This window comes from Cavia porcellus, unplaced genomic scaffold, assembly GCF_034190915.1.
Source record: "Cavia porcellus strain 051 isolate PalLab524CR breed Dunkin Hartley unplaced genomic scaffold, mCavPor4.1 scaffold_7, whole genome shotgun sequence".
Taxonomy (NCBI): domain Eukaryota; kingdom Metazoa; phylum Chordata; class Mammalia; order Rodentia; family Caviidae; genus Cavia; species Cavia porcellus.
Genome location: NW_026947490.1, coordinates 64134071 through 64149061, shown reverse-complemented (window position 1 = coordinate 64149061; position 14991 = coordinate 64134071). Strand labels below are relative to the sequence as shown.

The following is a 14991-nucleotide window of genomic DNA, read 5'->3' as shown; positions in this document are numbered from 1 at the left end:
TTTGTGACTGGCTTAGTTCAACCAGCACCACACCCTCAAGATTCATCCGTGTTGTAGCGTCTGTCAGAACTGATTTTCTTTGGAAGGATCAGTGATATTCCTTTGTATGAATAGAATGTATTTTGTCTGTCTGTTAGATGTCTGTCTATCCCCAGATACTTGTGTTGCTTCCACCTTTGAGCTGTTGTGGCTGATGCTGCTAAGAACGTGTGTACACATCTCTGCTCAAGCTTTCATGGCTTTGGGGGCTTTACCTGAGAGTGGCCTCCATTGTAAAAGGAGGCGACTATATCTTTGGCCTTGTAATTTCTGGGGATTCCTTGTCCCCCTGGGGCCTACCCTGAACCCTTTCTCAGGTACCTGCCTGGCTGAGCTCCTGAGTGTTCTATCCTCACTCAGGCCCACGGATGGTCTATCTGTCCTATAGGCAGAGAGAGTCTTGGTGCAGGGACACCACTGTGCCCCCTTGTTTTGGTTCCATGCAGTAGCCTAGCACTGCCAGCTCTGAAGACTTCTCAGCCCTTAAAGGCTAGGAGCTCACTTCTCCCTGTTTTCTAGGAGGGACTGATCCACAGAGCAAGGAAGCACTTCTCCCTGTGGATATGTGATGTTTCCAGCTGAAGGTAGCCTCTTAATAAAAGCAGAATGTTTCTTCTGCCATGGCCTTGGTCCCTGTCTGTTGCTGGCTGCAGATTCCCTAGAGAAAAGTATAGGTATGTGCAGGACTGGGCAAGGAGAACCAGCAGGAGAAGCCTGACAGCAGCCCTGGCAGGTGGTTGCTGATGCCAAGGGCTTCTCTGCCTTCTGGGAAATGGATGTAGTACCTCTGATAGGCTAATAGGCTGAGGAGCGAGGCCACTGTGGTACCGTCAGCATTAGGGACTCAAGTGGAAACTAAAAGCAGAGTGGAGTACCTGGCATCAAATCACTCCTGGTCCTTCCCCACTTTTTTCCCCCTAGGCTCTGAAACAGCCCTTGTTCCCTTCTGGGTAGCAAGAGGAGAGAACATTTCCAGGTCCAGCATTCAGGTTCATCTGTCAGATGGCTCCATCTTCGTCTATCCAGGTCCAAGGTGGGGGGGGGGGCATGAAGCTTGAGTCAGGTGCTCTGAATTTGTTATTTTAGCCTGAAGCCATTGGCAGTGACTCGTGTTATTGGGGCTTCCTGATTCTGTGTGCTACTCTTTGATAAATCTGTTGAGGCTTTTTTGTGTATTCACAGTTAATGATTATTGTTCTGGCTGATTCTGGAAGCTTGGCCATCCGATTTTTTGGAGGGGAGAATGTTACTCCTTTATCATGTATAGATTTGAGTGAAGATCCTTGGTCTGAAGATTTCTGTTTGGGTGTTTTGTGGAGTGGCCGTCTTCTGTCCCTCTGGTCTGTGTGATTCAACATGGACTGTGACAGTAGAAGGAGTCCCCTGAGGCTCATGTTCCAAGAGGATCGGTACCCTGCAGCCCACAGTCAGTTCCACTAACTGGATAAAGGTGTCTTTCACTGAAAAGTATTTTAAAAATATATGTATTCATCTTCCTCTGGCTCTGTCAGATGGGGAAGGAGAAGGAGGAGAGAAGAGTATGTTTTCCTTGCTCAGGCATTGCTTTGCTTGTGGCCAAAGTGTGAGGACTCTGAGGGTTGGTCTTGGAGCGATGCTGGTGCTTCCAGTGGCGTCTTTGGTCACTGGAGAGTTTGTCTCCCATCATGCTGCAGAGGACCCATCTTTGGCTCCCTCTGGGGAATCAGAGCTGCTCCTGACCTGGATGTGTGAGGCACTGTTGCCGTGACCCGGAGGAAGTGGGAGAGACTGCCCCTGGGTGACAGTATTGGGGGTTCTGCCCTGCTAGGAAAAAGGGGCCTATCTGGTCCCATACACCCTGGTTTTGATGCATTGCTCTGCTGTTGCCGAATTAAATTGATATTTTCAGGCAGGAAAATTTTCCCCACTGTGTGGCCCTTGTTTGTTTGTTTGGTTTGAAAAGGCAATAAACTACTTAAAGAAAACTCGCCTACCCTTAGCGATTAATTAACCCACGTCAATACCACGTGTTGTACCAGCTCACACTGTAATTACAGCCTTACCTATCATGAAAATTAATTCAGTGTTTGAGAAGAGTTCTGAAATCATTGCTGGATGAAAGGCCTGTGGGGAACCTGGGGATTTCAGTATGGCTTTTTAGCCTGCATGGCCGGGTGAAGACTGACAGCTACTGATGGATCCAGTCTTTTCTGCAGAAGGATCCTCCCTGGGGTGGGAGAGTGCTCCTGTTTATTCTAAAGGGACAGCATGCTGGTTTGACAGGGTGTCAAGAAGACCTATCAAGTGACCAGCCTGCGGCCACCTCTATGGTCCCTCTGGACCAAACCTGTGGCAATACCTGTGGTCTCTTTGCATGAGTGCACACCTGCCCTTGTGTTTAACTGCATAAAGATATTTGGTAAGGAAGTATGCTGGGTGGAGATATGGTTGGTATTGCTGATATTGCTCAGACATTCATATTGGGGTTAGAGGAGCGATTATAAAATCAGAATGCCTGACCCTGAGTCTTCTTTTCTCCCCTTTGTTCACAGTGGGGCCTTTTCTGAAGTGGTTTTAGCTGAGGAGAAGGCAACTGGAAAGCTCTTTGCGGTGAAGTGCATCCCTAAAAAGGCGCTGAAGGGCAAAGAAAGCAGTATAGAGAACGAGATTGCCGTGCTGAGAAAGTAAGTACCTAGAGCACCAGTCCTGCTGCCTGCCTGCCTGCCTGCCTGTGGGTCCTGCCAGGTGCCTGGCGCCTGAGGGACTGGTGGCAAGATTGGAAGTGGTCACCAACCCCTGGCCCAAAGATGCTGAATGCTCTTCTCGTGTAGGGCTATCTGAGTACTCTCTGGCGACCCGATTTCCCTGTTAGCATCCAGGCAATCATGGAGGAGTTCTGATTTCCAAAGAGCACAGCTCTCCAGCAGATACGATTTTTGAGCTTAGACCCTGCCATTCACTCTAGCTGATGACCCTGGGCCTGTTCTCCCTAGCCTGCGTCTGCCCTGGAAGCAGAGCTCATGCCATCCCCTCCCAGTGGGTGCTGAGGACTAAGTGAGATGCTGCTCACCAGGTGTCTGTGATGTGCGTAGCACAGCACTACTGTGCAGTATGGGTGGCTGCTATACCCCCTAACCCCTGCCCGGGACCATTATTGTTATTGCTATCCAAAGCCTCATTATGTGGTGCTCCTGTAGCTGAGCCTGGGATGCCCACACTTATAGAGTTGTTTCTACATTTTGTGATCTCCTTCCATACTCTGCACTACAAGCATGGGCTCCCAGAAGTTTCTGTGAAGTCTTCCCTGGTATGATGACAAAGACAAACCACCCTCATGTGGCTGGACTCAACCTGGGATGATCTTTTAGCATCCTGTCTGGCCCTGTTCCTTACACCATCAGAGCTAAATCCTTCTGTCGTATCTCACAAAATTTGGGAGAATCAAAACCTTATATAGTACCTGCTTTTGCATGTTTGGCATGAATATGAACAGTGTGCTATGGAAACTTTTGAGTTGCTATTAATAAAAGATGTTCAAAATATCCGTGAAATTTTTGGGGTTTGGAATCAGCACATAGCAAGAATCCCATCACAGATAAGCACAGCTAAATGGGAACAAACCTTCTAGGGCCTCAAAGAAAATGTCACAGCCTCCACATTCTTATGGATAAGCCATCTCTTACTTTTCTGGGGTCAGCAGTGTCCCATGGAAGGATGCTTTGCCCTCAGTCCAGACTCAGCACCACTGAGCTGGTCAGGATGGCCTGTCCTGTTCTGACATTTGTGTGACTCAGAGAAGAACCCACAGCATTTTCCACGTGTGTTCCAGAACAAACGGGGCCCTGTAGCTTTCTGGGGTCAGGGTTTTAGCTTATTAGTTTGTTTGTTTGGTTTCTAGGCTCCCTGGATTGTCTATTAGGGACCCAAAGAGTTTCAGATTGTCTCAAGGAGGATTGTAGGAAATGATTCTATGGATGAGAGTCTGGGAAAACAAATTAAGAACATTAGCATTAAGCAGCCAAACACCATGTTAATGAAACATTTATTTAAATTACCCATCTTCCAATATGAAATCCATGCTCAGAGAAGTGATTCACTGGTGACATGAAGTTACTGATGCTTACAGCTATTTGACATTTTAGATGGAATTCTGAGTGGGTCTAGAGCCTTCCGGACATTGGTTTCAGGCACAGGGGCTGCCGCACAGAGGATGGACCTTTGTTTTTTGTGACTCCCTTCTGTTCTCGAAAGTAAAACTGCTGAGGCAGTCAGATTCAGAATTAGTTTCCAGGCACAGAGGCAGGGACATGTAGGCTTTCTAAACTGGGCTTGTTTACGCCATGGATGGTCACCTTTAATTAGGGTCTCCACCCTATGCTCCCTTCAGATCATCGCATCCTTGGAGAAGCCACTCACAGCAGGGAGGGGCAGGGATTGGGAGCAGCTGGTTTTGATAATTTCTCACTATCAGTTGTTGTACTATGTTGAAGCAGGCTCCTCTTTCTGAGATAAAGAAGAAAATGATTTCTCAGGGGATAGGAGGTGATTTATCTTCCGTATGGATTTTTCAGGCCTCTGCAAATGATTTACAAGTAGGATAAGTGGAAGCTCCACATCACAAGTAGCTGAAAGAAAAGCATGTGAGCTGCAAAGAGAATAGTTTGGAGCCCCTCTTGGAATGTTATCCTTTGAGAAGTTTGCTTATTAAGTTTTCAGCGTGCGGCAGGCAGCGCAGTTAGATACTGAGTTTCTGAAGGTGTCATTGTTTGCCTTCTGTGATCTAACAGTTTTGTCACTAATTAGTGCAGTAAAGTTGAGGATGATGTGAGATAAGCATGGCCAGAGGCCCAAGGGTTGAGATGCTCAGTTCTTTCTTCATGATGAGGTTGAAGGCAGATTTCATGGAACAGAAATGACCCAAGTTAATAAGTATGTTTTGCCAGGTCAGAAAAGCAAAGGGAAATTTCTAACTAGTAGAAGCCAATCAAATAGAAGTTAGGAGATGAGGGATAATTGGCCAGTGTTCAGGAGACTCTCAGTGGCTTGTCTTGATGAGGAAAATGAGTTCCAGGAAAGGCCTGGGAGTCCTAAGGTTAGAGACAGAATTATAGAGGGTCTTACATATTGTGCTTTGAGCTTTGGACTCTACCTGCTGGACACTGAGGAGCCATGAAAGGCTGATAATGAAAGGAAAATTGTGATTAAAATTTTTCATGAAGATAATTATGGCACAATTTAGATGGTTATGTTGAAGAAGACAGGATTCAGCATGTGGAGGGAGAACAGGAAATCACTGGAAGAATCAGGCAAAAAATTAAAGCAGGGGCTATAGATTTGGAATGGAAGAGATACAGGGATTTGAACAGAGTGGTATCTCTAGGATTTAGAGGTTTGGAGGGGCACAGAGAATGGCAGGAGGTGCAGAATGCTGAGTAACTGCAGGTTTTTGATGGGGTTGACTGGATGGATAGTGACCTCATTAACAGGTCAGAAATAAAAGGACAGGACATGTTCTGACTTGGACATGGTGAGTGAGGTGTCTTGGGATGTTCACATAGAGAACTGGGCTTGCTGGGTGTTAAAATGTTCTGAAACAACATATTAAGTTGAGTCTTCTGGTATGTAGTCACCATAGATGGGGTCCCAGCTAGCCCTGCTTTGTTCTGAGATATTCTCTGGTCATTATGTATTTCCACAATGATGGTCACCTAAGGATGCTCATTTGAGAGGCTATTTGCCCTCCTACATGGCAAGTTTATTATAGGGTAAGAGATTTACTTATTTCATTGGATAAAAGCAATGTAGCTAATATATCCTTGTGGTTGTCTTTGTACTTGCTCTGAAAATAGTTCCAAAATGAATTTTCTACTTGATAAGTAGATATTAAACCAAGCTCAGGGAAGAAAAAGCAAACGTGATAAGCATTCGGTAGGCTGTTGCTATGCAGCCAGGGTAGCTGCTGGCCCGACTTGGTGTTCAGTGGGCTGGATCTGTGTGATTCATCACAAGCCTTTCCAGACGGAATGTAGCTGCAGTCCACGAAGGGAGTGTTTTCTACAGCGTGGAATTTATCATCGTCAGTGTCACACACCTTGGGTACATTACAGCTTATGGTTTCTGTGGATTTATTTACTTAGAAGGCAAGCACTCCTCAAATCTAATTTCAAGGCAACACAGAAAATGCTTTTCCAGGAGCAGAGAGGCAGATATATACATGAAAGACAGAGAAGGAGAAGCATGAAACTGGAACACAAAAGACAGGAGAAACAAAAAGAGATGTATTAGAGTAGCCCTAATAGCTAGGGAAACTGAGGCTTGCACTAGTAAAGAGTACCGTCTGGATGAAAAATAGCACCAGTATTGCACATGCTGTTCTGATGATTACTTTGGAATTTGCAGAGAACTGTTGGGCCTTGGAGAAGGGGCTTTAGGCAGGAAGTCATGTGTCTTGTACCTTGGGGAGTCTCAGCTAGTGGTCTCTGTTTGTTTGTTTATTTATTTATTTATTTATTTATTTATTTTGGTGCTGGGGATTGAACTCACAACCTCACCGCACATTTGCCAAGCAGGCACTTACGCTGCTGAGCTAAACCCCCAGTCCCCTGCTGTAGCTTTCTCTAAAGCATTGATTCTCATTCTTGGCTGCATGTTACCATCATGGAGGAAGCTTTTAAGGACATACTAGTGCTCAGACTCATACTTAGGCTAGGTTAGTCCAAATTAGAAGCTATGGTGGGGTGTTTGGATAGTTGAAAAAGCACTCACCCCCACCCAGAGAGTTTAACCCACAGTCAACTCAGTGTGGAAACAGTTGCTCCCAGGTCGTACCCTTGGTCTCATTTCCCAGGAGGTGACCATCTCCTTGTTGTTCCCCGAGTACAGATGCATGCAGGGCCACGTCATAGGCCATCTTTCCTTTAGATGAGATGTTCCATGGAGAGGAAGACTAAAAGTACTTTCTCCAAGTTTTGTTTATATGAATTGATTTTCATTCATATATTTTTCATTTATGTGAACTGATTTGAGTTCATCACCCCAAGACTCAGTGAGAAGCAGTTACCACATACTGTTTTGCTCAAGGATGAGGACTTGCTCCGAGAATTGCCCAGGGAGTAATGGTAGTGATAGTGGCTCCTGGGCTGAAAGAGCTGGCATACAGGTTGGTCAGGTTACCCCAGTGTGGTGCTGAGCACACTGTCAAGTGGGGTCATGGCTGTTAAGGGCAGCAGGTGTCAAAGCCCCGGATGCTGGGCTGGAGCTCCTTGTGGCCTAAGTCAGGATGGCTGGCAGGAAGTACGGAGAGCATGTTGATACCAGGAATGTGAGTGCACAGTTCTCCAGAGGCCAGAGCAGCACTCAATCCTCTGTTCCCTCAGGCCAGGCAGCACAGGAGGATAGACAGCATCTGTACCCCAAGAAGAGGCTGCCTGCTTTGGGATTAAGTAGCAGCCTTCAGAGAAAGTGAACTTGCTGACACCTGACTTGTTCTTGTAGCCTCCTTCTGATAGGAAACTCATTCTGTTCACTTATTTAAGTCACTGCCGGTGCATTATGTGTATTAGAGAAACATACACATCATGGAAAGATATTGACTGGGGTGAACAGAACCACTTTCCAATGACTGAAAATGGCTAAGCTCTGGTAAAACTGCCACTTGAGTTTTGCATGCACCAAGACAGCTTTTTGAGGATCTGTCTGATTTGCTTAGGAGAGGACATTGGAACATCTCTGAAGAAGCAGCACTGGGACTGAAGATGCAGGCAAGAGATCTGAAAAGTAAAAGCTAAACCCCATGTGATTACAAACAGGGAGACAGGCATGTCACTCATGCTTCTAGAACCCTAGGCTAATCTGGAAAATCCTTATTTAAAGATCCCTTGATTTCAAACAAACAAACAAACCATCCTGCAGCTTATGCACAGCAGGACTTGGGGGATATGGTAAGTTATTTGGTGCTAGGTAGTGGTGACTGCTGTGTTGTGTGGTTAAAGTCAGAGTCTTGGCAAGCTTTGTGTGTGCAGGCGTGGGCCTGTCCCTGAGGGGCCCCAGTCCTGCTGGAATCTTAACTTTATTCATCCTGGACCTATCAAACCAGGCTTCAAGAGAGCATCTCATCACCAGGAAGAGTTGATTGTCCCTTGTGCTCCTGTCAGAGACTTGCCTTGTTAGGTTCTCTTCCTCTCTGCTATTCTCTGTCTGGCCTATTTCTGGGAGTCCTACTGCTCCAGGGTGTGGCTCCTTCTGCCAGGGTGACCATAAACCTGCCTCTGTGGTGATTTTAGTTTACTTCATCTGAACTGGGTGTATCTGCAAGAAGAAATAGAATTGATTTGATGCCAACAAAGCTGCACAGCCAGGAGCGCACACATCAGCATTTCCACGGGGCCTTCTCATGGTGCTTTGTCCATAGCAGATAATGAAGAACACTTACTTGTTTGCTTTGAGCTCAGAATGAGTGCATTTCTAGTCTGTTAATTTCCTAGACATTGTTTATAAAACCATTGGACTGAGGGGACATAGAATTAGCTATGTCCTTTCCTAGAAGACAGGGATATTCTCAGGAGTCCTGAGCAGGCATGTTGGTTGATCTCTCCAGCACCTCCCAGCCTGTGGCTCCTGCTCCCCCTGCCCCACATTGAGTGCTGCCCCTGTGGAATGGTCAGTCTGCCTCTTTCCAGGCCCTTCACCCCCAGCACTGTGCTTATGAGAGTTTAAATGCGTGTCAGGTCCTGAGTCTGCCCTCCATTATTCCAAGCTTCCATCTTCTTGATAGAATCTGACTCCTTTGCATACATCCCTTACACTCCCTCCTCTGTGATCTCTGGTTTTCACCTCCCTACTCCCATTCCCATGTTTCATTTCCTCCTCCCTTTTCCAGCTTCAGCATGACACACACCTCCTTTGAGGTGCCCCTTTGCTGGCTCTTTTCTGAGTGGACCCTGTCCTCTGAGTTTTCCCAGCACCAAGGTCTGCCAGGGTCAGTCTGTGAGGTCTGCTTTCTGGAACTGTGGTTGCCCTGAATCCAGCCCTGATCTAGAGGCCTGATGGTGAGAGAGGAGGTGTGGGGCAGGGGAACCCTGGAGAGATTAAGGAGGATGGAAACAGTGGGGCTTGGTGCTGATTGGGTGAAGAGGATGTGAGGGGAGGGACACAGCTAAACTGACCTAGTTGTCTCTGGCTTTGGTGACTGCAGTAGATGAGGGTTTCCAGAGAAACAGAATCAATAGGATGTATATAGATATACACTGAAAGTTTTACTGAGGGATTGGTTCATGCAATTATGGTGGACAATTACGGGGAACTCCCACAGTCTGCCGCCTGCCAGCTGGAGACTCAGCAAAGCCAGGAGGTGCAATTCAGTCCACGCCCTGAGGTCTGGGAACTGGGGCAGCTGTGGTCTAAGTCCTAGTCTGAGTCTGAAGGCCTGAGAAACAGGATTGTCAGAATCCAACAGCTGCTTTCGCATTTCATTCTGGCCTTTGGTGAGCCACCCACGTGGTGGGGAAGACCCTCACAGACCCAGCTACATAATGTTTGATGGTGATGGTGACACCCCAGTGACCCAGTATTCTGGAAGAGTTGAGGCAGAAGTGGTTGTCCTGTGGCACCAGGGCCTGCTTTCTTAAGTCACTTAAATCAGTCTGGCTTTTCCTGCTACCTTTCGAGCTATATATATTACACTGTATTGTCTAGAGGACTTGGAGAGGCATTGTGTTTTATCACACGCTTGGAAACACTGTCAGCTATTTGCACGCTTATTTCCTTGTGCTGGCTTCCCCTCCTCTAATGAGGTGTTTGGTTAGGGACGAGGTGGTGGCCGAGTCCCTCCTGTATCTTGGCAAATATTTCCTTCTATATACTTACTTAGCTAATGGTTTATACAAATGTCACTTAAATGATTCCAAGGAACATGTGTGTGCATATGCGCATGTGTGTACCTTATAAAATGTCAGAGTAGCTTACATTGGAGAATCACGCTGTATAAAAGATCCAGTGCAAGAAGTTCAGAGACAGACAAAGATGGCAAATTCAGTAAACAAAATATACACCAAAGACCCACTGTGACTTTGTTTAACTTTAGATTACGTCTTTCAAGTCCATCTTCTGTGTGATTTTTGGCATTATTTATATGGGTAGATAAATTATTTTAGTTGGACTTCACATATAGCTATTCTAAATTACATATAATTTGATGAATGTATTTCATTTACATACTCGAAGTCCTGGGTGATCATTTGGGTAGTTGAAACTGTTGCTTATCATTTTAAAGTTATATAACAAACTCTTTCTCAAAGCTTAGAGACCAGAGATTTTAGAGACTGGACAAGCCAGGTTTTGGGAAATACACATTTGAAAGATTTTTTTTTTCTAAAACAATGATAGCATGCAGTTTGATAAGTGGGATTTACCAGCTATTCCCTTCCTGGGTATTTTCCCAGAAAAGCTGAAAAGGTCATGTCACAGTGATATATGTGCACCCATGTTTATAGCAGCACAATTTGTAATAGCTAAATCTTGGAAACAACCAAAATGCCCATCAACCGCAGAGTGGATAAAAAAGATGTGGTATTTTTATACAATGGATTATTAGTCAGGTATAAAAAGGGTGATCTTGAGGCTTTCATAGGTAAATGGAGGCAACTTGAGACTATCCTCAAAAATGAAATAAATAAGAATTATATTTGTAAATATCACATTGTGTCTCTGGCATAAAAAGTAATAAGAACTGTAGAAGTAATAAGATACAAAATGTGTAATCACCATTGTAAAAAAGAAAGGGAAAGAAAGTGCTCTAAAGGATATAACTGCATGTATGTCTAAGTGTGTAAGATAGATAACCATACTACTAAGTTTTTGTTGGATCATTGAACAGAACAGTTTTCACTCTCACTGTTTGATTGTCCAGTTTTTATGCTTTAATTTTGTAACTTGAACAATTATTTCTAAGATGACAATATGTAATTTATCAGCTAGTGATTTCTTAGTGTTAATTTTTTTGAAATTCTGTATTATTTCTACCCTTTTTTCTGTTTTGCTTTTAAATACATTGGTATAAGAGATATGCTGTTTTTGGTTATAGAACTGATCAACTGTCCACACATGTATGTATACATGTGTACATATATGTAAATATATGCATGTATGTAACATGCACACATTTTAAATACCTTTCAGATTTTATGTTTTTGTTGAAGAGCAGAACATTTTTTTGCTTCATTTAGTAAATACATTCTCAAATTTGTGAAGAATCTATTCTCTCTAGGTTACCTGCTGAAAAGCCTTTATGAATTCTAGTGTTCACATGTTTGGAATTAGGCAGATATTAGACATGCCCATTCTTGTCGTACTATGGGGAGAGGTCAGAATATTCCTTTGCAGGAGGGAGGAGTAGAAACTGTTGTCCTTCTTATGGAAGGGGAAGGCAAGAGGAAGTACAGTTCATAATTTGATGAGCAGTGGAGCAGGGAAGAGAGCAGAGGACTCTCCGCCGTGCCACTTGGCCCCATGCACTGGAGCGACTACCTTCCTATTTATTGGGGAATGTCTATTGGCACATTGGGAAAAGCCAGAGTTTTGTGACTCCAACAAATAGTAAGAAGTAACAGCAAGGTGATTAAATTAATTGGCTGGTAACTTTCAAATCAGAGTAGAAACTTGCATTACAACCCACTATACTTATCTCCAGAGCATTTAGTATATGGCTTTTGAGATTTTAAGTCCAGATACTGTCTTTTAATCTTGATTTACAAAGTGAGCTGGGAATTTTATCACCATCGCTTTGTTTAATCCTCATAATAAACCAATGAAGTGGATGCTGTTTTTCACATTTTACAAATGGGGAACCTGGAGTTATAGCAGTAGATATAGTGGGGAGTCAAACCCACTTCTGTCTCTTCTGCCTCTTTCCATTGTGATCAGATCCATCTGGCTCCAGTGTTTTCCATTAAGAAAGGCTCACTTATTCTTGGTATAGGTCCTAGTGCCCATGTGTAGGAGGTGCTCATTCATGGTGAAGGAGTAAGTCTCTTGGCATAGCTCATCAGCGAACAGAGGCAGAACACTGGTGAAGGCAGGTGCGGGTGAAGGCTCCAGAGCCAGCCCACCTATCTGTGCAGCTCCTGGTGTGCAGACATGCCCAGATGCTGCTGAGCCTTTTAACCTTGGGCATCCATTGTCAGGAGATAGAGATGATAGTGGTACTTGCCCCCCATGGATGCTGTGCTGGGAGAATAGAGGCTTTCCGGATTCTCCTGTGCATATTTTTCTTACACATGGAGGACATCTTGCTAGAGAATAGGAATGGTGCCTTCCCTGAGTTGTATCACACAGACGTCATCTCCCTGCAAGGCTCCCTATTGGAGCCCAAGGCTGCAGTGGCAGCTGCAACGAGTTGACCAGGCACTCTCCAGAAGAGAGGGCATTCAGTGATACATGCAGTTTAGCTGCAGAATTGTCAAAAACAGTCAGCCTGACCGTGTTTTTCCTGAGAAAGCTCCTTAAAGAAACCTCCTGAGTCCTTAGTCATAGAACATCAACTGGAAAAAGAGCTTAGAGGTCTTGGACCAGTTCTCCTGACTTTTAGATGACCAGTCAGGTCCAGAGGGGTGAAGTGACTGGCCCTGGGTTACAGAGCTATCTTGGCCGTACAATTTCAGGCTTCCTGATTGATAATGTTTTCCATAAAACTACGCCACCTTCTGTTGTAGCGCATCCAGCAGAAGAAGGCAAAAATAGAACTCTTCTTTGTTTTTAGAAGTCCCATAGCATGTTTGCCAAGGACTGAAACTCTTCCCTGGTAACTTTGTGGAATTCCAGGATGGGCTGTCGAACCTGGTTTCAGCCACCCCTTCACCCTGTGATTTCAGGCAGATGTGCCGTTCTTCCCTCATTCCCTCCTCAAGGGGTGGCAGAAGGTGCATGGACTGCTCCGAGATTATCCCTCAAGAACCTTTTCTTCTGTGGAACTTTCTGGAAAGGAAAGCTAGAGGCCATTCTTAGAGCTGTGTTAGAAGTTAAACCTGGAAAGGCTTTGTTCCTACTTTAGATGCTTGTGAGAATGGTTGCCGTCTGCGTGTCGCCTGTATGGAGTGAATTTTTGGATTACCTCTCAGAACTTCAGTAGGGAGAACCTAGTGACAGATTTGGAATAATCTGGAAAATAGAGAAAGTGCTGCTCTGGTATGAGGTCATAATCCAAGGAGGACTGGGGGGTGTGCTTTTTCCCTTCTACTGTATTTCATCCATTCCCCTCTCTGTGCCTTTCCAGAAATGTTCTGGAAACAGGAAGGTGGGTTGCCTTCTCATAGACTGTCACAGAGTGTTTTGGGAGACACAGCAGGTGAGGCAGGGGGTGGGGCAGCTGAGCCAGAATGTGAACTCTCTGGTTCTAAGGATGGGTTGACTTGTTAAGAGACCATGGAATCTTCCTCACGACTATCTCAGTTTTTGTGAATGTAAAAGTAAACTTGGAGGAAGGTTCTACTCTTGCATTGGTTGTTTTTTCTAATGAGCCTCCTTGCTGGGTTTTAGAGCAGAGGAGTCACGCAGCTCTTTCTGTAAAATGAATAGGTCCCTAAGCCTCTTTAGGATAGTTTGAATTGTGTTTCTACAAGTCTGAGCCTGATTACCTGGCTGTGGATGCCAGAGTGAGGGTTGTTTGTTTAATCCAGATAGGACCCAAACCATGTGATATAGCCAATGGAAGAGCAGTGGGTGACAGAGGAACATTTGTCATATACTTCAGCTCTGGTGTTAAAGTACAATGTTAGATATATCGGGTATTGTGTTAAAACTTGGGAGGCAAATCTGTTTGCAGTTTCTTCCTCCTGCTTAACCACATAAAAGTCTCCTTTTAAAAATTAATCAATTAATTGATTTAGTGCTGGGAATTGAACCCAGTGTATATACTAAGCCTCTCCAAACCCCATGAAGAGCCTGGTTTAGACTGGCCTCGAGTTGTGTGGGATTCAGATCATGGGACTTTGGAGGTAAGGATGCTACATGACCTAGTTTTTCTTTGAAAATGTCAATAGGATGATTGAAACCATGACTTCCCTCCTGAGTCCATCTGTCCATCCATCCTTCCTTCCTTCTAGTGCATACTGGTAATACAGAATAGTGATATTTGTTTTGGAGAACTGGTAAGTGCATACAGCATACTGTATCTCTGTATTTTCTGTCCCTTTCCCCCCACCCCCTTTCTGCTTCCTTCCCTATCTATAAGAGTCTGCCTTCCAGTTTGAGAACTGATCAGTAATTATTCTGAGCCACCAGCAGTATCTATAGATTGCTTATTGTACTAATTAATTTCCTGAGGGAGTATGGCTAGCAGCTTTTAACTTTCTAAAATAATCATTTAAGTGATTTCATTATGCAGAGTTGGATGCTTTTTTTTTTAATTGGTTGTATTGGGGATTGAACCCAGGACCTTCATGTGCCTGCATCCCCAGCCCCTTTTTACTTTTTATTTGAAGTCACGGTCTTGCTAAATCACTCAGTTGCTCAGGCTGGCCTTGAACTTGTGATCCTTCTGCCTTGGCCTCCCAGAATGCTGTATGTCCACTGTTGCTCAGTTACTATAATTTGCTTCAAAAATATAAAATGGCTCTTCAAAAAGTAATGTCAAGGAGTTTTCTCTTTATAAAGACCACAGCATCAATTAGTAAAATACAGAACTCTGTCTTCATGTTCTAAAGAAACTAGTTATTCAAGAAACATGCCTGAATATTTTCACAGTATTCCTATCGAGTCACAGAAACAGATGGGCTAAACAGTAATGAGAGAGACTTTTCCAGAACATATTCCTCAGACTCTTGTATTCTCTGTACTCAAAAGTTCAGTTACTGTGTACACTTAATATCCTTTTCTGCAGTAGGCTACATTTTCTTGCATAGACCATAAATATTTTTAAATGACATTGAGAATTTTTCATAGTGTCTTTGGGAATGTGATCATGTACATGGATTATGGAAA

At 44.4% G+C, this 14991-nt stretch overlaps 1 protein-coding gene across 3 annotated transcripts in view; it reads left to right on the top strand.

Moving 5' to 3' along the window:
* Camk1d (calcium/calmodulin dependent protein kinase ID) overlaps positions 1 to 14991 on the top strand; it is a 394453-nt gene that overhangs the window by 151645 nt on the left and 227817 nt on the right. For all 3 annotated transcript variants that reach the window (XM_063253725.1, XM_063253724.1, XM_063253727.1), the window contains exon 2: positions 2571 to 2702. In XM_063253725.1, the coding sequence (XP_063109795.1) occupies positions 2571 to 2702 (132 nt within the window). The remainder of the gene's footprint in view (positions 1 to 2570; positions 2703 to 14991) is intronic.